The sequence below is a fragment of the Crocodylus porosus genome, unplaced genomic scaffold (assembly GCF_001723895.1).
Source record: "Crocodylus porosus isolate Cpor-Errol unplaced genomic scaffold, CroPor_comp1, whole genome shotgun sequence".
In the NCBI taxonomy this organism is placed as follows: Eukaryota; Metazoa; Chordata; order Crocodylia; family Crocodylidae; genus Crocodylus; species Crocodylus porosus.
The window spans coordinates 31,477,919-31,505,488 of record NW_017728917.1 but is presented as its reverse complement, the minus strand read 5'-3'; the positions used below and the strand labels follow the sequence as shown (position 1 = coordinate 31,505,488).

The following is a 27,570-nucleotide window of genomic DNA, read 5'->3' as shown; positions in this document are numbered from 1 at the left end:
TGGCTCAGGCTAGAAGCGTGCTAATGCAGCTTTCCCTGCCCTTCTGCAGGGAGATGAGCTGAGGGAGCATGGGCAGGCCCTGGCAGGACTCTGTCATTAGGGATGTCTGCCTGCACGGTCCCAGGCTTTTCCCCATTGGCTGCTCAAGGGGTGGGAGTCTTGCCAGCCCCCAGCCCCAGGCTAGCACTCTGAGGCAAAGGAGGGTGTGTGCAGTGCATGCATCTGTTGATGATATGGAGCCTTTCAGGCTATGGACAGACATGCAAGAAGCCAGAGCCTGAACTGATTCAGCCTTTACAGGTTAGTTTAATCTGCCTAGGTGGAACTGGTTTATAACTGGACAAACATGCTTGCAGTTGCTCAGGCCAGGCGCAGGGGGCACTAGAGCCAGCCCTCGGCTGCAGGGAAGCTGTGCTGGGGAGGGAGTGGCCTACCCAGACTGAACTGGCCAGAGAGGGGTTTAATTCCCACTCTATGCCACCAGCAAGGACCCAAGCCAGGTCTGCCCACACTCCCCTCTTTGCTGCTACAGCAGGGGGGCACCATGGCCCCTGAGACAGAGTGGGGCAGGGAGCAGAGTTCATTTCCTCTCTAACCCACTGGCACCCATGTGGCTCCCTGCCCAGAATAGGCCCCCAGCTGTTCCCTTCACCAGAGGAATAACCCCATCCCTGCCCCCCGCCCCCCCAGGAGCCCTGACTGGCCATGCCCCCTCCCTGCTGCTGCAGCAGAAGGGGACAGGGCCCCCTGTCCCATTGTGTGAGAAACTGATCCCCTTCCCAGCGAGGGGCTGCACTGTGACTTATAGTTTCACAGTTTTATAGTAGCTAGGGTCAGGAGGTCTATCTAGCCTGACCCCCTGCCACAGGCAGGAATGAATGCAGGGTTCACAAGACCCCAGACAGGTGATCATCCAACCTCCTCTTGAATTTGCCCAAGGTGGGGGCAAGGACCACTTCCCTAGGAAGCTGGTTCCAGATTTTGGCCACCCTAACTGTAACATACTGCCTTCTGATCTCTAACCTAAACCTATTCTCCATCAGCTTATTACCATTGTTCCTCGTCACCCCAGGTGGTGCTGGGGAGAAAAGGGCGCTACCTATTTGCTGTTGATCTCCCCTGATGAGTTTGCAGGCAGCCACCAGGTCCCCCCTCAACCTCCTCTTGCTGAGGCTGAACAGGTTCAGCTCCCTCAGTCTCTCCTCATAGGGCCTGTCCTGCTGCCCTCTCACCAAGCGGGTGGCCCTCCTCTGAACCCTCTCCAGGCTGGCCACATCCTTTTTGAAGTGCAACGCCCAGTACTGGATGCAGTACTCCAGCTGAGGCCTGACCAAAGTCGCATAGAGGGGGCGTATCACCTCTCTGGACCAGCTTGAGATACACCTCTGGATGCATAACAAGGTATGGCTGGCCTTGCTGGCTGCGGTCTGGCATTGGCAGCTCATGTTCATCTTGGGGTCAATAATGATTCCAAGATCCCTTTCCGCCTCTGTGCTTTCAAGATGGGAATTCCCCAGCCTGTACGTATGCCTTAGACTCCTCCCAAGGTGTAGCACCCTGCATTTGTCTGCGTTGAACCCCATCCTATTCTCATCTGCCCACTTTTATAGTCTGTCTAAATCTATTTGCAGCCTCCCTCCCCCTTCAAGTGTGCCCACCTCGCCCCACACCTTAGTGTCATCAGCAAACTTGGACAGCATGCTTTCCACCCCCTTGTCCAAGTCACTGAAAAAGATGTTAGACAGGACGGGCTCCACAACCAAGCCCTGGGGGACCCCACTGCTCGCATCTCGCCAGGTTGAGTACAACCCATCTACTACTCCTCTCTGGGTGCGCCCCGTCAGCCAATTTTTTACCCATCCAACTGTGCAGGCATCAACGCCACAGTCGCTTAATTTTTTAAGGATGGGGTGAGAGACAGTGTCAAAGGCCTTCTTAAAGTCTAGAAAGACTACGTCCACGGCAACATGATCATCCAGGGATTTAGTTACTTGGTCATAAAAGGTAATCAGGTTGGTCAGGCAGGACCTACCTTTGATGAACCCGTGCTGATTACCCCCCGAGCACGATCTCCCCTGCTGGCCCCTCACAGATGTGCTCCTTGATGGTTTTCTTCAAGATCTTCCCGAGCACTGAGGTGAAGCTTACAGGCCTATAGTTACTTGGGTCCTCCTTCCTCCCTTTCTTGAAAACTGGGACCACATTAGCCAGTTTTCAATCCCCTGGCACCTGGCCAGATGACAACAAATGCTCATACAGCCGGGCCAAGGGTTCCACAATGACCCCTGCCAGCTCCCTCAACACCCTTGGGTGGACGGCATCTGGACCTACAGATTTAAAAATGTCTAGCCCTTCCAGAAGATCCCCAACTACATCTGCAGTGACTGAAGGCCTGACAGAGCTATCCGCAAGACTGTCCCTACCTCTGGTACGTGGAATATCCCAGTCCCTGTTCAAGAAAACAGAGGCAAAGAAACTGTTAAAAATATCAGCTTTCTTGTCTGGCATAGCCACAAGACTTCGGGCTGCACACAGCAGTATTGGGGTCTGGGGCCAGAGCCCTGCAAGGGCCTTCAGTGCCACCGCACTCCATGGCCGCTCTGCTGGCCTCACAGTGAAGCCATAACAGGCTCCAGCTGCCAGGAGGGGTAGGCCCAGCCCCTGCTGCCCATTCTGTGCCAGGGCAAGCCACTGATGGGACTTATTCAGCCCCTGTTATTCCCCTCCCCTCCCCCCCAGTTTCAGCTGCAGCAGACCAAGTTGCTAGCAGCCGAATAAGCCCCTTCCTGCTGGGAGGGGGCTTACTGCAAGAACAGAAAGAGGCCACTCCACTACAATGTGGTATGCCTAGCCCAGTTGCCACCGCTCTGTGCTCCAGGCCAGCAGCAGCTGGGCTCAACAGAAAGCACACAGTGGTGGTGGCCAGGCTGAGCTGACCTGGCTGTGGTTGAGCAGCCTCTCTCTGTGCATGCAGCAAGACCACTCCCTTATAGGAGAAGTGATCCCTAAACTGACATTTCATCAAAAACATTTAAAAAATACCAAGGCACTTGTATTACTGTTACTTCTACTAAAGCTAGGTTACTAGTTTAGAATAAAATTTAAAGATGAAAAAATATTACTTCCTCTAAGTATTTTAATTGAAATAAGAAAAACTCTGCTGCAAAATACCTGCCTATATTTCCTTTCAATTAAAGGAACAAGAGCACTGAGTGTTCCAGAGATTAATGCAAAAATAAAACAAAAAACTTTTATTGAGAAGATGAAGTGTAAAAGCTCCTATTTTGCTGCACAAGAAAGTAGCTGGGTACTTAAGTTAGGTACCTACTAATTTAAAACCATGCTCATAACCACATTCTGAAATCCACAATCCTTTTAATAAAGTGTGTATGTGAGTGATCCATTAAAAACCTAGATTGTTAATTAAATCTGTCATGAGGCTCATCAAATTTTTAACAGTTTAAGCTGTGCTCTCCTACCCCCTGACAAAGCAATAAGAAGCTTTCCAGATGGAAGAAACTTTTATGAATAAAATTATATTAGTAAATTTGAAGTGGGATGGGCTTGAGAAATCATTCAAGTACTACAGCACCCATGTTCAATTCACTCTGATGCAAAATGACTCTGCTTTTGGGTTTTTGATCTCAGTCAGGCTACAATTAACTTTCACTTTACTAGGCCTCAGAGTACCATACTTACTTGCAAACCACATGTAGTTTTCCCCAAAATTCAGCTGCTGGACGCTGGGACAATCAGGTAAGTAATGAAATATGGTAATGGAAGTTTGTCTTTGTGGGAGAAACTGAAAGTAACACTGCACTGTAACAGGTGGTGCTCCGTAGCTGCTGGCTCTGACATCTCCCTACCAGAGGCTTTTGTCACAGAAGCTACTACTCAGTTACGTACTGCTACTTACCCATATTTTCAAAAAAAGATGTTTCTTTTTCATTCTGCCTTTCAGAAATAAAATGTGTATTTTAGGTAGGGGCACAGGCATGCAAAAAAATACAGTATGCCCATAGAGTAAAAGTCAAATGGCTACTAAATAAATATTACCATTACGGGGGGAAAATATCATAGTTAAACACTGACAAAAGTAGCTGCAAGTCCATCTGTCCTGAAACACATTTACTAGGCCAGAAATCCTAAAGTTTTGAGAAATAGGAAGAAATTTTATCCTGTGTGCAACTTCAATACCTGGAGCATTCCTGAGCTTCTGTTGTTACATGGTTTCATGGAGGAAAAATAAGCATTAGAGTTTCCCAATTTAAAAATATCTCATTTTCTGTTAGGCATCCCAGTGGTCAGGGGAGGTAAGCTAGTGTCCAATTCCTTTCTCTGCACATCTGTGCTATGCTCACCATCATAATAAGTCCATGATTTTAAGTACTTCGTTAAACAATATAACTAATATCTGTCATGTTATATGTTACAAAACAACTTGGTACTACAAGTGTTACATTACATGAATATAAATTTAAAAATAAATGAATTCCTAGCAAAGGACCAGAGAGGAAAAGTTTAAGGAGTCTGTAAATAAAACCCACCCTCATGCAATCTATGTAAAGAACTAGAGAAGATTTCTAAAATCCAAATATGCTCAAGTACTGTGGGTACTTGCAATAAATATTCCTGGATTTCAGTTCTCTGTGAACTCTTTCAAGGAACGAATTCCAATCCGTTTCATAAATGATTAATTGGAATAGTCCAGGTTGAAATAACATCAGTGGCAAACTTATGTAACCAGATCATAAGCCAAGTATATTGAAAAGCAAATTATTAATGGCATATGCCATGAGTTTTGTTATTTATAAATGTTACTTCTCATAAATTAAACCACTTGCAAGCACTATTAAGTACTACATTTTGTGCACAGCATCTTACCTATGCTACTTACTATAACACCAAAAATACTTTTCATTCATAAAGCTCATTCCTTGGAGTCTCAGACCAGCAGAGACTCCCTACGCCTGACCAAGAGTGACTGCACTTGAAAGCTTGCTAAGAATTTTTCCAGCTACTCAGTTGGTCTAATAAAAGGTCACATCTACTCAAAGAACCTTGCCTGCCTATGTCCTTAGACCAACACGGCTACAACCAAAAACCCAGTTTCATTGATAAAATGTTTCATATTTATATTTTTATACATTTAAAACTTTTGGGGCAACAGCACCCTCTGGAGGTATCTGTGGAAAACTGCACATACATTTTCATAAGCAGTAGCTAAATTCTGCAACACAGTATATAAAATTTCATTCTGGTTAGTCCTTTAAAAGAAATAGTTCAGCATCTAGCCATAGTTTTCAGTTTACCCCTGAAAATTCAATGTCTAGGGATGAAAGTCTCACAATGGACTCTATGATTTTTAGATGAGGAAGGCAAAAGGAAGGGCACTGACCAGCTGCCAGTAGGCCATGGCCACAGTTGGCTTTCAGGTGGCAGTGCTGTCATATCTTCTGGTGTCCTTGCTACTGCCCAAATGTGCTCATTGTGGTGGCCCACTTTGAAATGTCAAAGCGTGACCTCCTGGCCCTAAGTGGCCAGGAGGTAACCCACCTCTTCTGCCCCCCAGCTGGGTCCCCAGTGCTGGCCATGGGCAGGCTCCTCCGCTTGAGTCCCACCACTTACCTCACTAGCAGGGATCCTGATGTTCCCCATTTAAAAAGTGAAAATTTTCTGATAAAACCTCCCAAATTCTCTCATTAAAATGCCCCAAATCTGTATTCTTCTGCGATTAAAATGAAATGGTACTATATAGTGAGAAATCAGTTGAGCAATGTTTTATTGATATATTTACAATTTTAAAGCAGTTTGGAAGCCTACAATGCCTCTATTGTTATAATAAAACAAATTCTAAATATCTATACACTTTAGTGGTTGCTTTTGGGTTTTTTTATCATAGAAAAAAAACTCAGAACCGTTCCTGCCCCCTTTGCTCATCCGGATGTGGGGCATTGAGCAGCTCTGATATGCCGCTGCCCTGCCCCTGCCCTTGCCCCTCACTCCCAACCCACAGTTCTGCTAGTGGCCCTCACTTCTGAAATGCAGTCCCTGCCTACCTCCCTAGCTTTCTCCTGGCAGCAGCTCCATCCCAGTACCAAGACATAAGTCCAGCTGCAGCTGTTCCTGCCCATTCTGTGGCTCTGAGAAGTGCCAGCCCTTGCTGCTCTGCTCCCTGCACCTGTACCCAGGCCCCAGTGATCCCCATGCTGTTCCTGGGAAGCCCTCGACAGGGGCTCAGAGACTGGGTTGGGCAAGACTTCTCCCTTCCAAGCTGGCCTCCCCCTGAACAGATTACTCTAGGGGGCAGGGGGACTCTAAGCCCAGGTCTTGAGGCCTCTCCTACCTGGAGCGCTCACCCATCCCCAACCCCCATTTCTCTCTCTCATACCCCTGCTGCCATCTCTACCCCTACCCATCACACCCCCCAAGTTATTCCTGGAACCAGGAGCCCATCCAGGCTGGAGCCATGTATCCCAGCACTGGTGTCAGCATGGGGCAGGGGTGCAGTGTGGCAGTTGCCCCTGCAGCCATAGCTCCTACCAGCAGGTCCTGTCCCATCTAGCAGCTGGGCACACAGGGTGTGAGAACTGCGGGGGATGTGGTGTTTGGGGGAGAAGGGGTGTGAGGGGTGGGTGTAGGGTTTGTGGGGGTGGAGTTTCTGGTGGTTATGTGGGTGGGGGATTTGTGTAGGTGTGCGGGTAGGGGGGGACTGCTCAGGAGGGGTGTGGGACCCCTCGCACAGAGCAAAGCTCCCTGCCCCCTCCCCCCAGCAGCAGTGGCTGTCTTGGTGTTTGTGGCTAGCTGCAGGCACCGCCCTGAGACGAGAGGTTGCACATGGCTCTCACCCAGTCCACTGGCATATACTCTCAGTGCAGGACCGAGCCACTCTTGCTGTCAAGTGGGGCCCCTGGCATCACACTCAGAAGCGGTGTACTGTTGGGCCAGGCCTGGTCCTGCATGCATGGAGCTGGATCGATGCAACAGCACACACGGCAAATGGAGGCAGGACCCAGCCTAACCTGAGGGCTTGTGGCTTCTGCCTGCAGTGCCAGAAGCCTCACGTGACAGCAAGAGCAGCTCAGACCTGCCTGAGAGCACGTGGCAGTGAGCGGGGCAGCACCACGCGCCACGTGCAGCCTTTGGTCTCAGGTGGCACTACGTGGTGGGGGGTCTCTGCCAGGAGCAGCCACAAGTGACCTCATGGCTGCTCCTGCTGCAGGGGAGCTGTGTGGGGGAGGGGCAGCTGGGGTACCTACCCCTTCCAAGCAGTCCTACATGCCCCCACATTGCCCGACACATACCACACACAGTCCCTCCCACTCCCATGCCCCTATTTACTTGAGACAGAGCCTGGGTCCAAGCCGTTGCTGCAGCCTTGCCCCACTCCTATTAGCTCCAGTACATTGAGGCTGCATGCTGGAGCAGCAGGGACATGCAGCAGCCATAGAGACCCTTTGGCCATGTGCTAGAGCATCTCTCTGGAGGACCCAGCCTCTAGTCGCCTCTAGGAGCGTGCCTGTGCTGCTTTTTCATAGCAGGTTATTTTTTGATACCAGGATTACCCAGTATTGAATTGAGAGTTTGCGCTGTGGGGAATATTTTTTCGTTCCCAGCGTGCCTCCTGCAGCATCTTAAACTACCCTGAGGCACTGCAACAGGCATATACTCACTCATCTGGACACAGCCTCTGTGTTTATCTTATGAATCTTGTTTGTGCACCTAAAAGGGCTAATATATTGCCTCAGAAGTACCTTTAAAAGGATCTCAAGGCACTCAGGGTGACACAGGAACGTGTCTGAGAATCACTGGAATAAGGTAATGTTTTAAGAACATGTTTTATTTATTTTAGGGATAGATTTACTCAGCATTTGCGGATTATGAATTTTAACATTACAAGGCCTCTGTGCCTTCATATTCTATCAATTCTCACAACAATAACACATCAGAACTTCTTTTACTATATATCTGTGACTTTTTGCATTGAAACAGTTTATCCATTTTATAAATTTATCAATTATCAAATTAATCAGTTGGATATTACCATGTCAAGACAAACCACCAAATTTTTCTAAATATCTACAGATCTCAATTTTTTCCAGCGCTTGATATATGGCTCCTTTCTCTCTCCACAAATTACCAATACATGTTTATTTTGGGGAAAAAATTAAGCATGCTCCTGAAAGATTCTGAGCTGAAAGACATCTTTACATTTTTAAAGTTTCTATATCAGTGACTCCATACATAGTAGATGGAAAGCTGGTCACAGGATATCTGATGCCAAAGATTTTGTTGGTAAAATGCTCATTAGTGTTTAACGGTATGCTTGGACACTTTAAAAAGGAGAGATGTCCTATGCCACAAACACAGATATGCACAAGCTCTTTAGGCACTTTTGAAAATATTACCCTAGATTCTAATTCGCAGGAGAATTGATTTCACAGTAACCAACTTTCGAACTGACAAAAGCAGATCTCTTTTTTAAAAGACCTCAGTTATGTTCTAAAACAAAAGCTGCGTAAGATATTTCTTAATGTCTCTCAGTTTTAGAAACTTATCTTTAGAGAGTCCCATTTCAGAAACTAAACTAGTTATTATGCCCTTTGGCTATGTATATCCATTAGCCAATGATTTTACCTTTACTTGTCTGCCCACTTCCTTGAGAATGAGTCAAGCATTGTATTTATTGAGACAGGTTTCAATTCCTTCTCCACATTCAAGGTAAATTTGATCATCAGTAAATCTGTAAAACGAATAAACTGTTTAAATATAAAAGGTTACCTGTTCCATATATGAGCTGTGTGCTAGACACGTGATAAGCTCCAGAGAATACCTGCAGTAAAACTTGGGCTGATGCTTTATTGTTGTGAGAATTAAAACCAATTCCTGAAAAAATGACAGTTAGCAGCCCCTAGGTCAGGGCTGGGGGGTTATTTTGGGCGGAGGGCTGCTTAACAAGATTGGGCGAGCTGTCAGGGGCTGTATAGGTAGCCTCACCCCCTGGTCACCACACTGGGACGAGAAATCCTGCCCCTTAACACCTCACCTTTGCCACCAAAAGTCCCTCCCTTGCTGCCCTTCCCCCCACAAATACTCCTGGGGGTGGGGAGCAGGGAGGGTTGCCATCTCAGAACCAGAAAAAAAAACAAATCATACACTAGAAGTCAAACACCTACTATAACATAATTTTAATTTTATTACAAAAAATAGTTGTCATGACCTGTGATTGTGTACTGTATATAGAAGAGATTGCATAATAACTCAAAAATGAAGTGTCACTTTTACATTGTGTTTGTGTGGGGGAGAAAGAGTGTGTGGGTGGGTTGTGAGAGGGTATGGCTGTGTAAGGGGGCACAGGGGATGTTGGGGTGTATGTATATGCCGATGAGGGTTGTGGAGGCAGAGTGTGGGTTGTGAGGGAGGGTGAGGGGGTGTAGGGACCTCCCACACACTCCCCCCATGACATGCAGTCCCCATTGCCTGGCAGCAGCAGCCAGGCCGGGAGGTCAGGGCACTAGTGCCCGGTGTAGGCTCAGCTCTGGCCAGTGCTGAACGGGGGAAATGAGCGGAGCCTGCCCATGCTACGTGCCTGCAGCTCCACACTCACAATGGGGGAGCCCCGAGCTGGACTCTGCAAGGAAACATGGGGCGGGGCTCCCTCCACTCCCAGCACAGTGCCAGGACCTGCACAGCAGGCAGCAGGGGAGGCAGCAGGCTCCAGTGTGGGGCTTCCCCTGCTATGAGTGCTGGAACTGCAGGCATACGGCGTGGAGTCCCAGCAATAATGCAGGCTCCACTCCCTCCTCCCACGCAGCACTGGCCAGAGCTGCTCCTGTGCTAGGCACAAGCACCCTGATCTCCCTGCCTGCTGGTGCTCCTGCCAAGCAGCAGGGGCTGCACGCCATGGGGAAGGGGGAGAAGGAGAGTGTGTGGAGGGGTCTCTACAGCCCCCACCCTCACCCTGCCCAGCTGAGCTCTGTGCTCCCGCTGCCCCTCTGGACACAGGCTCTGTACTATGCTCGCAGAAACTCTACCCTCCCCCCCACCAGCCCTTCTTCTTCCCTACCTGCTGCCTCGAGTGAGCAGGATCTGGCTACAGCAGGAGTCCCACCTGGAAGATGCTGGCTGGGCAAAGCCCTTCCACCCAAAAGGGTGGGAGTGAAGCACAACAGGGTATATTGTGCGGGTGTACACATGGGTGCCCCACTCCCAGCCTCACTGGCAGAAGGGCTGAGCAGGGTGCAATTCACTAGGGGGCGCCACAGGCCACATGAATGTGCTTGGCAGGCCGGATGCAGCCCATGGGCTGTATCTTTGCCCACCCTACTGCTAGGTGGTAATGTACCTGAAGAAAAAAAGACTGCATTTACTAAAGCATGGCACCATAGCAATGTAATCATATGGCAATGTGTAGATACAGTCATAGACTAGCTAAATCAGAAGTGTATCTATAAAATGCAAATCCACCCTGCCTTCTGCCTGACTTCAGATTAACACAATTAACTACCTCTCTCTGAAATGTATGGTTAAGGTTGACAGTGCTGTGATGATACTAGTTCCTAAGGTAAGAAACAGAATAGTACTCCAACCCCATTAGTGGAAATTCCAAAAGAAGCCTGCTCCAATATTATAATCTACCCTGAGAACTGGTTGTGTCTGAATATGTGTAACACATTTGCATGCTAACACTGTTCTTACGAGTTAGCAGGGAATTGAAGTTAACCAGTTTCCTACCCACTGAAGCATAAGACCAGCAGGAATCTTGTTGGTTTCAAACCCCTGCTGGTATACAAGAATGGAGCCTGCAGAGAGAATGCACAGACAGCAATGTACCCATGCATAATGAGAGCTGCAAAGAGATCCTGTGCCCACACATTAGGATTAATAGACTGCTCAGTCCAGCAGCTGTGTTTTTAGACAGTTATGTTCCTTGTTTTGCAATATAACTTTTCTTGAAACCACACAACAGTGTGGTACATTTGCATGATTCTATGTAAGCATATTTTACTGGGGAAGGAAAGAAAGTGTTGGAATAATTTCATAAAGTATACCATTCACTTAATCCTGATGATCTTCTGAAAGACGTTCCACCTTTTCAACATTAGTTTCTCTAGCTCTTGAGGCAGCATTTCTGCAAGTAGCAGCAAGACTGTCTGCTGTTTCTTCCTTATTTTCGGTTGCTTTTGAAGCAGCATTCCTTCTATGAATATCTGTAAGACGTAATGTCTTCTCTTCATAACTTTCTTGCAATCTAATATTTTGCAAGCTTTTCTCAGCAGCTGAACTGCCACTAAGAGTTGAAGTACTTTTCCTTGGCATTTTCTGTATCATCCTTTATGCAGAGCAAATTGATAAACGGTGGGGAAAAAAAGAGAGGAAAAGCAGCTCTGAATCAACACCTAGAGGACTATGGCTCCCAAATGGCAGAAGCAGCTTTGTTTGGAGATGTTAGGCAAGGATGTATAATAATGACAGTTGAACTGAATTTACTGCATCCTCCAGCCAGTCTCAAGTTATAAGTGAACATATAATAATGACATTTGAACTGAATGGAATGGTACCAGTTTGTTACCTGAGAAATGAATTACTTGATTACTTTGCATCCAGGCACAGGGGTAAGAAATTTAATTTTACAGACATTTTACACGGCTGCATAGATAAATACAGACAGTCCTCGACTTACGTTTCCAGTTACAACGTTTCGCACTTACAATGTTTATAAATTGACACCCCGTTTCAACTTTATGACGTCAGTTTCAACTTTTCAACGCTTGATCCGATACAGCGCCACACTAGTAAAGAAATTTGCTGCATTGTTCATCTCCCTGGAGAATATCTGTCCAAACTTCCTTGGACACTTTCTTTAAGAAAGCAGACAAGACTCCAGAAAAAACTGCAGCCAAGACTCCTGAGGAGACTCCAGCCAAGAACCTTCTCAAAAGTCCAACCAAGAGCCCTTCAAAAAGTCCAACAGTCACCTCAAAGAAAAGCTTCCAAATCAATATGATTGCTATTTACAATATAAATACATTAATGTAGCTATATTACTCATCTATAATTGATCGAGTACAAAATTCTGGGGTATTTTTGGTGAAAATAGGGTATCGGGCCTTGGCTCGGGAACCAACCACACATTTATAACATTGTTTCTTATGACAAAAATCAGTTCTGAGTTACAACGTTTCGACTTAAGACGCGGTTTTCAGGAACCAATTGTGTTGCAAGTCTGAGGGCTGCCTGTGCGCTTAGTTTTATATGTATAGATTTCACATACCTAAAATTGATTAAAGAATGTTATTGTTGCAAAGTAAAGCACATACCAGCATTAAGGGTGCCTGGGCAACCCTATTTTGCCTCCTCCCGCAGTGTCATAATAGTTTTTCAGTTACACCAGAGACTGTCAAAAAGGGATATTCATGCCCCCAGAGGTACTTCAGAAGGCCCTAGGGATATGCATGGGTGGGTGGGGATGGAGTACCACCACCCACAACCCAGCACTGCTGCCTGCTAGGGGCAGGACTGGGGAAGGAGCGGGGCAAAGGCACCTGAATGAAGAATTTAGAAGGAATTTGGTAGATTATAATGAGCCATGAAGTCAATTTACTTCCTCATTGCTATCTAAATAGAAACAGTACTGACACTGCCAGGCAGTTGGTTTTAAACTTTATGGGAATGAAGAATTGAAGGAGGGAGGTACCACTGCACCACTGAACCTCTCCAGGATCTATCCCTGGTGTCAAACACATTCTGGCCTGTTGTTGTTTCCCTGAATTCAAAAGAATCGAAGCACTTCTGGTCCACTTCTGGGTCCACTGCAGAGCACTCAAGGGACCCTGTCCCTCAGCTCAGCAACTGGTGCCTCCTGGGTTTGGGGGGGGGGGGCATCTGGGGTCCCCCCCAGTCAATCACCAAGCTGGGAGGGGGGTGGGGGCCCCCCCGTGCTCTAGGGGGATGCTTCATCCGCCCCCCATCTCAGCGTTAACGAGCCACCTGGTACCTTGAGGTATGTAGAAAAAACATTTAAAGCTATGTCTATGTCTGAATCATCAAATCTTTCTAAATCTCTCCGAATCGAATCGGAGCCCTCCGAATCAATTTGGAGAGATTAAAGGTCTCCTGATTAGATTCAAATACAGAGATTTGGTCACCGAATCCGGCCAAATCTCCACCAAATCAAATCAGCGACTGAAGCTTCTGCACCCCCTAGCTGGGACTAGGGATGTGTCATTGGCTAACAATTTAACTGACATAATTAGAGGAGATTAAACTGATAATTTAAAAAAATAATATTTACATCCCTAATTTCCTAGAACAATGTTGTCCAGCTTCCAGCTGGCACAAGGTCACATGCTCCACTGGCCACAGATCCCCGGACCACAACTTGCAAGTGTTGTACACTATGGAGGCACCCCCCCTGCAGTGTCCCTGCAGTGCAACCTACACCTCCCCCACAACCCCCACTTCACTGTGGCCAGCCCAGCTCTGCTCCTGGCTGCACATGCAGCCTAGAACCTTTCCCTCCAGCTTCGCACAAAGTACAGGCAGCTTTACCCCACCACAATGCACTGCCCCTAGGAACAAGCCAGTAAGCTGAAGAAGGAAGAGAGTTGGAAGCCCAGAGCCCACTAGCCTCCATAGCAGCAGGAGCAATGACAGGAAAAGAAGCCAGGTGGGAGCTCATGGATTGTATGTTAAGTCTTTGTGGGCTGCATGAGGTCTGTAGGCCATCATTTGGAACAGCCTTACCTTGGAAGACAAAATTTTGTTGATTTATATACTAAGTTACAGTGTGCACAACATATACTTTTCTAAGTTAAAATGTGTCTCCTACAAAAACAGACAGGATCTCTCTTAGAAGTTTTATTTCCTTGCCTCTCTTCTCTTCTAATTTTGCAAGTGGATTTAACTTTTAAATATATATCTATCCAAGAAGAAAAACAGAAGAACTCTGTTGATGCATTACTCTGTTAAACTGAACCACCAGCCCTGACTTCAGCTCTCAACAAGCTTTCCTTGGCTTGCGTGTTGCTGTGCCAAAACCAACTGACAGCATGTAGTTACCAAATAACCCATAGGGCAAGGCAGAAGCCAGAAAAAAAAAGGTACAAACCATTCTCCAGTACACAGTAACTTCACAAAAAATCTTGTCCACACTTGTAGCTACTCAAAATGCAAATCACAGCATACATTGGTGGACTGTTAACATTTCAAAGTCACAACTGTTGAATTAAAAAATAGAGGCCAGAACAAAACAGTTTATGTGGGATTTTAAACAAGTCTCTTTGGGAAACAAAGTACAGCAGAGATGGAGTTTGCTGCAATTCAAGGAGTAAACTTCCAACATGCATGCTGCAGTAATGTAAAGCTTTTGTCATTACACTGATAATTATTTGTATCAACTTCATTAAATTCAGATATAGTCCAGTACTGAAAAGCTACCTATTTTTCCTTGTTCTTCATGTTGCAACTCCATAAAATGTTGCAAAGACCTGTATTACCAGAGCTTTTCTAAAAGCCCCATTTCTCTGGGGGCATATGTAAAAAAACTAGTTTTCTTAGTCTTCATTTAAAAAAATAAATGAAAACCTCATAATTGCACAGAAAATCTGTTACAATGGGCATGTCTACACATTACCATATGGTGATGTTGCTAAGACACCGTGCTTTAATACTTCCTTTTGGAAGTACCAAAGCATTGTCCAGTACAGGTGATACATGTGGCTTATAGCTAGATTTTGCGGCTACATCACTATAGTGGTGTGCTGTTCCAGGGAAATGTGGCACTATGGCTATGTAGCTGGTGATCATGTGTAGACCTGTGTGATTGCTACATCACTGTAATGCGCCATACAGCAATGTAGCGCATTGCTACACTGCTGTATGGAGATGTGTAGATACGCCCAATGCAATTCAGCTATAGCCTGAGGACTCAAAAACATAGGAGGCAAGTAAAAGAACTTCAAATTTTTAACATCATTATTTTAAAAATAATAATTTTCTGGGAAGGGAGGAATCTAACTCATGACGGTGAAATGCTTAAAAGTTGGCAGTACTAGAATCTCAGAACACTATGCAATGATAATATCTTTTAATTTTAAGAGTTGCTGATATGTTAAATTAGTGTTGCTCAATGAGTTCAAAACACTACGCTGTACCAAAATTATCCCTTTCAGGGTAGATTTAATGCCCCAGAGTTAGATTTGAAGCTAGATAATTACGTACTCAATAAAATTAAGTAAAATGTTTCCATACAATAGCACAGCTCCCAAAATGGCATTCTACATTAACAGTGGGTGAACAGCCTGAGACTTGAAACCAATCTAAACTGGGGTCATATACTATGGACAGTATTTATGTAATTTAGGTAGTTATATTATAAAGGCATTATACATTTTCCCATGTTGACAGCAGATGTTAAAACTGCTGTGCACATACATAAGATATTTCTAATCTCTATGGGAAAATTATTAATAAACACATTCAAACTCTCCCTGAGGCAAAATACTACATACACCCTTTCCACAGATAGGTAAATTGAGGCAGGAGTTATGGGATTTGCCTCAAGTAACAGGAGAAATTTATTGCTTGACTCTATACCAGGTGCCCAACCACACCCTCTCTCTTTCATTCAGTCTAGCAATTAAATATAATATCACCCTTGGTGTGTATATCCTTTTCAGACAGAACCCGTACAACCTGTTAATTTACTGACAAAGTTCTTGAAATCGTAAGACAGCCACTGGAGCACCTCTTCACAAGGATCCTGGCACATACATCTCTTCTGTTATTCTAACTCTACTTTGTTTCTTAGGACTATATTATTACTAAACACTGAACTCTCTACATCAAGTGGGATCAGGTTTGGAAGATGTGATGCTGCCAAATTCCTGTAGCAGATGGGGCATGCCTTTTCTAAACATGGCTTACAGGAATTTGGAGATAAATTAATGCCATCAACAGCACCAGCACCGGTGACTTCAGGGCTGGAGTCTTCGTTTTACAAACCAAGATAGACTGAAGGGGTCAGGGAAAGGCTGGCCTGTAGCAGTCTTGTACAGAAAGAATCCTGGAACAGAGTTTCTTCAGAGCTGACCAGAGAGCAGGCCTTTTGCAGTGAGTGTGGTATTCCTTTTGCAAGCAACTGATTCCACAAATCTATGTGAACTTTATATTTTTCTACCCTTTTGCAGACCTGCCTAGGATACAGTAATAAATCAAGTGCCATTAACTAGAATGGACAAAATAACATGCTAAATATCCCACTTTTCATTACATTAATACCAGTGTAAAAGTACTGGTATCTCAGACTCCAATTGCACTTTTACACGCACTCAAGGGTGGGATGGGTGGCGGGGGATGCTCCAATTAAAGCAGCTCCAAGAGCCACTCTAATTAAAGCACTGCAGAGTCTTGTGTATCAGCATCCCCGCACTTCAAAATGGCAGCGGGAGTGCTTGAACTAAAGCTCTTTCAACGATTCTGCCATTGTGAAGCATAGGGATGCTGATACATGAGATGTCAGAGGTTGCTGGAGTGCAGTAATTACAGCTCAGCCACTGTTTCAGAACAAGCCCACTCCTCCCATCTCCCCACCGGCAGCATCGGCCCAGGTCTGCTGCTCCCCACCTGCTGCTGCCGTGGCAGGCTGGCTTCTCCCCGACCTTCGGGCCTGCTCCTCCCCTCCTCTGCCACATCAGCATGGGCCCACTGCTCCACCCTCCAACGTTGGCAGCACAGGAGAGAGAAGGGGCGAGGACAGCAGCCCCCCACTTCTGTATTTGCAGCCTACAGGGAGCAGGGGGAGCAGTGCTGCTGGCCTCCCCCCACCCAACCGCAGTGTCCCGACCCCAGTCCCCCCCTGCACCACTACCACCGCCTCCAAGGAGAAAGGCGAGGCAAGGCCAGCTGGCCTCACCCCCCGCCACTTTCCATCTGCTTCATTGCCACCACCTCCAAGGAGCAGGGCAGGGGGGCGAGGCCAGGGACCCCACTCAGTTCCATGTCCCCACTGTCATGGTGGAACTCTGCTGAGCCACGACCTCCTGTCTGAATGCTGTATTCACACTCTGGTTGTTTCTGTCAGCCAATCAGAGTATAAATAAAGAGTTATGGACAGACGGACAGACTAAGGCTTTATAATATTAGATGCAGTATACTGTACTGTATCAACTTCTTGTATAATCAAGTACTAAATTATGCAAAGTAACAGGCATTACTGTAGAGTACCACCAGCGCATGCCTTTTTAGTGACACTACTGTGCAGTAGCCAATTAATACTGTGCAATAGCATATTAGCACTGTTTGTGCTGTGATGTGTTACTGCACAGTAATATTAGGCTACTGCACAGTTAGCATCTCATGTAAACACACCCACTGTGTTACCCTCTATATTCAGCTTTTCCAACCTAGCTGCAAGCAGAACGTGCCTCCCCCTCTTCAGAATCCCGTATTATGCAGCAGGGAGGCACAGACTGACTTTGCAGTCTGGGTCAGACAATCAGGACTGTCTTATACACAGCTGCTCTCTCTCTCTCTAGGCAGACTAAGGGAGCCTTGAGAGAACATTGAGAAGTATGCATAGGGGACCCCTGGCTGCACAGTATCATCACTGCAAGCTCTCTTTTCTTCAAGGCTCAGAACTTGAATGTCTGTTCAGACATCTCTGGGTAAGCTTTTTTTTGTTTTGGTTGGTTTGTTTGTTTGTTTTGTTTTTTAAATCAGAAAAGCAAACCTGGGAGAATTCTGCCAGATCATTTGAACGTGTCCATGCAGCCTTACAGATCTAAAAGCAAATCTGGAACATTGTGTTACAGGAAGTTAGACCTTTTTCAATAGATAGTTATTAATGAGTGTAACTTTTTCGTTATGTAAAAAATTATTACTGCAAACCTTAAGAGACTAGGTTCTGCACTTTACACCTTTGGCATTTCCATCATAAACATACATGTACTCAAGAGCATATGCACATGTATTTTTGGAGCAAAAAGTTGTCCCTAAATTTTTGCCCTTAAAGTCCTGATGATTTCAGAAAGCATATAACATATATAACTGACAGCACTTAAGAAAACTATACTTGAGAACAGAAAACAACTGTAATATGAAGAGGAATACAACTTTCCCTTGTTACAGTTAAAAGAAAGGGAAATCATATTAGAAGAGGAAATCATACATGAAAGAGGAGGAAGGGAATTTATTTTACCTTAAAAGCAAGTTCATAATATGCAGTCTATTAGTAACTCTTGTAACAAGACCAAGATAAAAGTCTATGAAAATGTATCTGTCAGAAGTTCATTCTGTTTATATTTGAACGCTCCAAAATACAATGAATCAGCCATAGCTTCAAACTTAAATGCTACTGCTGACACAGGTTTTTAACTCTTATCTGCATCAATATTTCAAATAATATAATACTTCTGACCTGGAGTACCAGCTGAGTGAGAGCCGGGTGCCTGTACAGCTGTACATCCACTCTCCCTCCCTTCTTCTTGGGGAGAGGGGGAAAGAGCACAGGACTGTGGGATGCTGGGGGTCTAAAGGGCCCCCTGTAGTGCCATATATAACAATACAGACATTACATATGGAGCTACAAAACCCAGAGCTACAAAGAAGTTTCTCTTTGAAAGAGGAACTTACATAGCAGATCCAGCATGTTTTTGTGGATACAAATTGGATAAACATGCACAGCTACTTGCTACTTTTTCTTTTTGTGCTAAATGGTTGGTTTTGTCCTACAAATGTAATATGTACAGAAGGCCCCAATCTTTCACTATCTTCTTAAGTTGTCTGCCATCATTCTGTACAATCACTCTGAAAATTATTCTGCCTCTTCCCTTCATAGCACCATTGCTTAGCTTATTTGGGTTTAGAAAGAAAAGTGTAAAATGTGGATTTCATTTTATTGGGTAGATCAGAATTATGCAATTTTGCAGTATTGCACATTGTGTTCCAGGCCAATATAAAAACTTCTATTCCAATAGTGACCTTTAGCAAAGAAAGACAACTGCTCTACAGATAGAGGGGGAAGGGAAGGCACAGATTGGGCATGGCATTGGGGTCTCCGGTGGCCTGGCCCCCCCCCTCTGCTCCATCATCACTGCTTGCAAGGAGCAGGGGTTCCATCTGCTCCATTGCCGCTGCTCTATCCCATGTCCCTGCCATCATGGCAGCGCTCCACCACCTTCTGTCCAAACACTTCTTCACACTCTGATTGCCCATTTGTCAGCTAGTCAGAGCACAAATAAAGCATTATGGATAGACAGATTAAGGCTTTTCTAATATTAAAATGTAGTTATGAGATACCTCCACTATTCCTACTTCAAGACTGTTCTAGAATCGCACTATGCTGATGTTGTGAACCCTTCTGGTAAATTTCCAGATTAAATTTATCCATGGATACTTTACAAAAAAAATTCAGGTTGTCCCAGTTTTTTGAAGATGACTCAGCATTATAAAGCAAAATCCCCTTAAAGGGGAGTCTATTCTCCTCACAAAACCAACTCTGCGTCAGTGAAAATCCATAGACCTTCAAGCTGCTTGTTGACATCTCACACTTGGGAAGTGCTGCAAGTAGTATTTTTTATAACACAACTCTGCAGTTGGCACATGGTAATCTAATCCTATTTTTTATAATGAGAACTTTGTAGACAGAGCTTCAGGTAGGACCTGTTGTGAGAACTTAGGAAAGCAGCAGACATACTATTTGTGATGGGACAAATTGTTCTGTCCCAGGACACAAGAGTTCCCATTTTGACATCCCTTGCAGGTGTGTCCCAGGATAAAGACCAAAATCTGGTGCCACAAAAATATGTGGTAATATTTTGTCCTGGGACACTGCAAAAGGGCACCAGAATACCTGTCCATGGCAATATGGTAAGATAGGGAACCCAGGCATCCCACAAGCCACTGCTTTTGCTCCAATCCCAATTCCAGCCCCTCTTCACTCCAGGGCATGCATCTGCAGGTACAGTGCAGGACTATGGCATTCTCTTCTCAGCACTTACAGAAATGCATCCCAGGAATTCCCTTGTAGGGGTTTAACAGTCTACAGCTCCTGTTACTTTGAGGGGGAAAATAGCAATAAGTGCTGGTCAGGCACCCAAACAAAGGTGACTTACAAGGGAATAAGCAGCCAAAGTACCTACTGCTGTGCTAGGTACATAGCAATAGCATGAAAGGACAGAGTCTACTTAAGCAACAGAGCCACTGTGATAGAAGTCAGGGTAGCAACATCAAGCTAGGCCAGGGCGAGCAAGCCACCTATTTGTTCATTTAATTAACTTGGGGGCTAATGGATGAATGGAACTAAATTCTTGGGACAACAAAGGCAAAAACAGGATAGGAGTGATGTCAGGGTCAAAGGGTCAAAATGTGAAAATGAGTGCTTCTGAGGGGGACACTGAGCAGAGCCCCCTCATGCTGTACCCACTGGTCCTCAAAAGTGAGTAAGCCACCTGACTGGAAGTGGGCAGAGCTTGAGTGAAATAAGGGGAGGTAAGGAGGGCCTTAGCAAGGGCAGTCAGACTGGCCCTGTGAGCTGCAGGGGAAGGAGCTGCAGAGAGAGAACTGCTTGGCTTACAGGAGGGATTCTAGGACCTCTAAACTACATGTCTACAGCTTACAAGGAAGTAGGGTCCAGTGTGGGGGAAAACATGGTGGTTCAGCCAGGGAGTGGATGTTTATTTGGGAACCCAGCATGGAGATAGATTTCTGTTGTAACCAGAGGGCTTTTTCATTGTGTTGTGGTTTACATTGGTGCTTTGTGGAAGGGACTAAGGGGAGGTTAGGAGGTCCCACTAGTGCTTGGGAAGCATTTTGAAGTCTTCCAGACGGACACTGCACTAGGGCAGTATAATGCGTACACAAACACAATCACACACTCATGCACTGCAAGTGCCATTAGAAGTTTCATCATCAATATTACAGAGCTCCACAATCAACACGAACTTACATGAATCTAATAATGGAATCAGTTTATGGAAAAAAGACTGCTACAGGGTATTATTGTAGACATGATATTAACGGAATTAAGACAGACAAAATGCCATTGACAGACATTCATTTTAAAGCATGATGGAATCTGATCCCAGCAACTCCACCACCTGCCATAGCACACTTGCATGGCAAGGTGCATGATTTTGGGGTTGGGGGATCTGATATCTATTGCGCCCTACTTCACAGTGCAGGGAAAAGCCAGAATCATGATTAACAGACTAATCATGTCTGAAGTGTCACATCTGCCAGGAGTCACATTACTTCACAATTATGTTAGGCTATATGCAAATACTGAGACATAAATCAGGCAATAACTATCCATTGTTAGAAAGAAACTGGGTTTGAACAAGACATGACAGACATCTGATGTGGTATTGCAGGTCCTATGGAACAGCAATGATTTTAATGGAAACACATTGTTACATAGATTTTAAATACCAAAAGTATACATCTGATATTAGTTTTAACTTCATTCCTATCTGTCTCTCCTATTTTCATGCTGTTCTTCTGAGATGTGAAATGACTTTGCCTCTACATTCAAAGAGAGTAACCTAGATCTCCTTTACTAACTTTCCTACAATGTCGTCTTCTTCCTCCCTTAGCCTGTTCATTGCACCAGAGTTCTCAAACCATTGCAATCTCTCTGTACAGTACCTAGAGACCATCAAGCTATAGTCTTATTTAGGCTTTAAGTACTGCTGTATTACAAATAAGAATTATTACTATGTAGTGATAAAGAACAATTTTGCTCCTAAACATAATATTCTGAATAATTTTATTTTCCCCATTTTTTGCCATTTCTCTTTTATTTTCAAACTTATTCATTCATTATATTATGAATTTGGGTATTTGTATTCATTTCTTAAATAAAATATACCTACAGAAAAAATAAACTGGTAGAATTTTACTCCTGATGTCAAACAACCACATTCCCATTCTTACCTGGCAAACTCTGGGACACATAGAGCTAGTTGGTTCAGAAAGTTAAAATTGACCTTTAAAGGCAAAACATCTGTTGAGAGTCATGAGAAGTTCAGCAGAATGGATTAAGGCAGCTGACCAATTCCCTAGTGGTACCACAACACATTAAATATAACCAGTGATCATTACAAGTCAGACAAAATTTATCTAGCATTCTAGACAAGGCAAGTCAATGAAAAGAAGGCAGGGAAGCCTAAGGTTTCTCTCTAAAACAAGGCAATTTTTCCCCATAGGAAAAAATGTTCATCTTAATTGCCATAAAAGAATTGTCTGAAAATTTGCTCCCTCTTTTACATGTAAAAAAAGCACTACTTCAGCAAGTAAACTCTGTTACTTTTCTTTGTATTGCAGCTTTGGAAGGGACATTCTACCACATAAATAAATCCTTATTTTATTCAAAGAAAACTGAAATCACAAGTGTGCAACAAAATATCTTGCAAACTGATACATAGTATTTTACTTGTGAATAAATACATCATAACTAGTTATTCAGTTGCATTACTTTGATATTTATCAATCTAAAATACAGACTGATATAATTAAATTATACCTTTCTGATAAAGAGAGGAAAAAACACACTATTATTACATGCACGATGATAAAGCTTGTACTCTAAATAAAAATCGTGATTGGAAATCCCAATAAAGATGAAGCCTTATTGCACTGCATTGACAGGCTTCACCCAAAAAAACGAGATTCTGCATACTCCTGAATTCAGAATCTATCACTATATGCCAATTGTCTACTAAAGAGACAGCTTTGTTGGCTGCAGAGTTAAAATGATAATGGTGTATTTGAGCCATAACTTATAATTTAGTAAAATTTATAATGTAAATTAAAACACATAACATTTTAAAACTGACAACACGTATAACTATAATGTAAAAATGTCCTCCACTGAAACCTGAGCAAGTACTGTGTTAGCATACAAATATACTAAAACAAGAGATGGTGGATCCATTGCTGAGCTAGTTTTCTTTTTGTTATTGTCAGGCACCTATAACTAAATATTGGGGTAACTAGAAATAATGGCCACAAACAAAAAGAGAGCAAATTCAGACTGGACATCAGGAAAAAGTTCTTTACATTGAGGGTTGCCAAAATATGGAATATGCTTCCAAGGGAGGTGGTGTTGTCCCCTTCCTTGGAACTATTTAAAAGGAGATTGGAGAGACACCTGGCTGGGGTCATCTGACTCCAGCATTCTCTTCTGCCTGGGGCAGGGTGTCGGAATTGATGATCTAATAGGTCCCTTCCAACCCTAACATCTACGAAACTATAACTGGGCCCTAAAAAGCAATTGCAGAATAGAGAGTACTAATGGTACAGTTACTCCTGAGAGTACAGAGCTGTTCTTAGGGGAAGCAGACCTGGAATGTAGATATACATTGGAAGAAAGCCAATTACTATCATAGTATTGTTTCAAGAGAACTCAGAAACTTTTATATTATATAATAAAATAAAATCTGGTTAAAATAAAAGAAACATACCCTGAAAACATACTGAGCTGACTAGCATACAAAAGTCTGTCATTATCAAAAGAATACAGGGTTTTAAAAGAGAATTCATTTCAGTACCATTTGAGTATTATTGAGTATTTCTGGTAGGTGAAGTTTGAAAATAAATTTTCTTAGGATTTATTTGTTCAGTCTCACAGAAAACTGACCTAATACAAAGCAAACCATAAAAAAAATTCCAAATGTCTTTTAGCAGAGTGCAGTTCTTATTCAGAAAATTAAAGAAAATATAAACATGCAATCCAGATTTACTGAACCAGAAGTAAACACCCTGTGTGACCTATTAATGTAAAATGCAATCAGGCCAGAATTACTTGTTCTAGTGAAAATTCATGATCACAAAGAAAGATAACTGTATGAACAAGTGTTGAGATTTTTTTCCCCCAATTGAGCAGCTGAAGTTAAAACAAAAATTTGGTTTGGATCAAACCAAAAACAAACAAACAAAAAAAGCTGACTTTCACCAAAACACAAAACTGAAAAATAAATGTTTTTGTGCTTCATTCAACACTGAAATAAATATGAGTATTTGTAAAAGCAAAAGGATATATCATAAAAACAAAAATGAAGGGCTGAGTGTATAAAACTGCTGGAGGAAGAGGAGGAGGACCCAGTCATGATGATGGCATCCTGGATAGATCACAACACTTATCTACATGACCAGAAAATCCAGGTTCAATTTCAGCAAATTATCAACTCAACTGCCCAGTCAGGACTGTTCTCTAATGACCAACCTACCAGATATTCCAAAGTAGGGTGCCCTCTCTGCCTCTTGTTTACACTATTCCACCTTGTGTAAATAAAACATTCACTGAAACAGAGCTCTGAACTCAGGTTGTCACACCCCATTTGAGCAATCTAACCACAAAATTAGAAAATCATCCTCTGGCTGCCTTCAAACAGTATTTAGACCTTGGATACATACTATTGTTAAAGTGCTTCATTTACCCTTATAATGTTACAAAGAAGAGAATGTCCCATGGTTTGGGCCGTTTGCAGTATTATGGAGGAAGGAGCCAGATGTGCCACCAATATTGCAATCTGCTCAAAAAAAGTTCCAATTTCAAACAGGGACTTCTGTATAGTTCTCATCTGTGGTGCTACACATACCATGTGGACACTTAGGATAAAAACAGATATAACCAAAGTAAGTGGATCAAGCTGATACACTCTACTAGGTGAAACACACATCACCCAACGTCTTGCATTGGGCACAGGCCCAATGCCAAGGCTTGGCACATGGTATAGGGAAGAAACAGAGCCATACAATTTGCTTTAAGGCTACAGGTGCCTGGAAGAGGTACAGACAGGCGAGAGGGCCTACTAACCTGGGGGCAAGGCTGCGACTGAGGGGACCCAGGAGGTGAAGGACATAGGGTCAGGCTCACTCAGAGTCCACAGGCAGTCTCCATTACACAACCTGCAGTAAGAACAAGGCATGACAGGTGAGTGATGAAAGGAGAACTACAGTTGAGCCAGAGCCAGGCAGGGGCCACACAACCATCACAGGGCATCACAGGCTCCCCTGTGGCCATGAGCCTGCTACACCATGCTTCTGCATGAAGCACAGAGGCACAAGGCACTGGAGATTCCCCAGATCCTGTGCCTCCATGCCAGGACCCACAAAGACTTTCCCAGCTTACAGAGATGCGCACCCAGAGCACCCAGGATGCTTTTTCATAGGCAGAAAGCCTGCCTTTTGTGGCACACAGAGAGGCTTCCCAAGATTCTCCGAGACATCTTTATAAGCAAGGCAGAAGTCCCCAGGGTTTGAGAGGCCTAATCCTATATGGGAATTTCTGGGGTGTATAGGTTTGGATCCCAAGTTCCCAGAGCATCTGGCCAGGGCAGCTAGCTCCAGGCTGCCCGCACTCTTATGCCACAGAGGTAAACAGATGGCTGTTGCAATGAAGCAACACTAGTTAACACTACCTTTTTTCATGCCACTGATGTGGTTCAACAAAGGGTAGGGACATCTTCATGCTTGCTATTTTGTGCTGCCACAAATGCCAAATCAAGAGACAACTGTTTCTATCATTACATACACTACTCTGGGGGAGCTGGGGGATGGAAATCTCAGCTCCTAGCATGCTCCACTGCCTCCAGTGGGGAGGGACTCAGGGGGAGCAGCTGGCTCCCTTGCAGCCTGAAGTCAGTGAGGAAGAGAAAAGGCCGTCAGTGATCTGGCATGTCTGTACTGGACATGCTCCAGTCCAAGGCTGAACATAATTTTACAAATTTCAGCTTCAGACTTCCACCAGGCTAGCTGGGTGAGAAAGAGTGGAGTCCGCATTCAGTACAGACAATGGACCTGCTGCAAGAATGAATCACCATTGTGTACTGAAAATAGAAAGCTGTTTACATCTGCAACAGACTGACAGAAATTGGTAGGTGTGAATAAAACCAAAACTTCCATAAGAGAAAAAATGGCTGAATGGCCAAGACAGTTGAATACTGCCCTGGAAAGCTGGATGTTTCCCCTGCCTCTGTCACAGAGTTCCTGTATGATGCTAAGCAAGTTACAGCCTGACGAAGGGTTTTTAAACCCGAAAGCCTGCTAAGAAATTTTTTCCCCCAACTATTTAAGTTGGTCTAATAAAAAATATCAGATTCATTCAAAGAACCTTGTCCACCTATGTCCTTAGACCAACAGTTACAACCTATCCCCAATAACTCACAGATGCACCTAATATCAGTAACAGCTGTGCTTTGAAGTGCTACATAAAACTACATTCTAGAAAAATCATACCTAAGATATCACAAATTAGTAGAGTTGAGTATTTGACTGGTCAAATAAAGTTTTGTCAATTGACAAGTCAAAAATTGTAAAAAAAAATTGCCAATACATCCAAATAATACAAAGGAAAAGCATACATTTCCCATTAAATGTGTCAAAAAACAATTAATGACCCTACAAATTAGTCATCAAAATCACCAGATGCCAACTGATCTTGCGCCTCAGTTCACCATCTGTTGAATAGGGAAAATGGTAACTACTCATTTCACAGAAATAAGGTAAAGTATAAATAATGTTTGTGAAGCATTCAAGATGCTAGAAAGGCGAAGGGCACAGAAAAGTTCATGAGAAAAATCTACCTTCAGAACAGGTTTCATATGGTGTGCAGAAAATGAAATATGGGCCCACCCATTAAACAATGGAGAGAAATGAAAAGGTATGTCCATGTGGTCAAACCAGTACCATACAGAAATAGCCAAGCTTGCTATGGATAGATTAGCTTTAGAACAGGTGGCAGAAAAGCTGCACTGAAGTAGTGCTGTGTCTGAGCTATAACTGAGCAGAAAGAATAATTAGCTGAGATGCAGAACCACACTATGGCCATTCTGCTTCCAGATCCACAGCTAGTGGATACAGAGTTAGCTCAGGTATCTCTGTGCAAATGCAACTTTGCACCATAGACTCCAGTGTGCAAGCTACCATGTTCACAACTAAATTTAAGGGCATGACACTCCATTATACTATGAAGACATAACCCAAATATAGCTGTTCATTAGTTGAACATTATTCTGTACACCAAATGTGGGGCCTCTTTAAAAGCTTGTGCTCACAGGAAGACTATGACATAATGGTAATACATAAGGGGAGCAAATTATGATTGCACAGGTCCCCTTCATTCAAGCGGCTCCATATTTCTGTACAGATCAACTCGACAACCTTATGAAACTTCTCCTGACTTTTTTTTTTTTTTTAAATACATGGCTTGTACGTTATGCATTTATACAAATAAAAACCTGATTTTTAATAGAATGACACTTTTTAGATATATTTATACAATACACATTTTAACAAATTCTTTGCCTTTCAGTCTGTTTGTGGAAGCTGGTATACACCGCTATCTGGCAAATGCATTGAAAAGCGATCCTAGAACCTGTGGCATCTGGTTAATATATTCTGTAAAATTCATAGTTGCAGTCTGCTGGGAAGGAAAAGCACCTGTTTGAAACAGTAACCTTTTTCAAGGACACAAAGTAATGTTGCAATAAAATAAAATAAAAACAATTAAATAAAGGCATGGACAAGAAGAAAGGATGGAGAAGGCAAATCTACCAAAATCCAAAATGT

At 43.9% G+C, this 27,570-nt stretch overlaps 1 protein-coding gene across 2 annotated transcripts in view; it reads right to left on the bottom strand.

Annotated features, from left to right (window-relative positions):
* VGLL4 (vestigial like family member 4) overlaps positions 1–27,570 on the bottom strand; it is a 122,904-nt gene that overhangs the window by 71,127 nt on the left and 24,207 nt on the right. Inside the window, exon 2 of one of the 2 annotated variants that reach the window (XM_019537031.1) lies at positions 24,818–24,909. The exons of the other annotated variant lie outside the window; for it this stretch is intronic. Within the exon in view, the coding sequence (XP_019392576.1) occupies positions 24,818–24,863 (46 nt within the window). The 5' untranslated portion in view covers positions 24,864–24,909. The remainder of the gene's footprint in view (positions 1–24,817; positions 24,910–27,570) is intronic. 2 annotated transcript variants of the gene reach the window in all.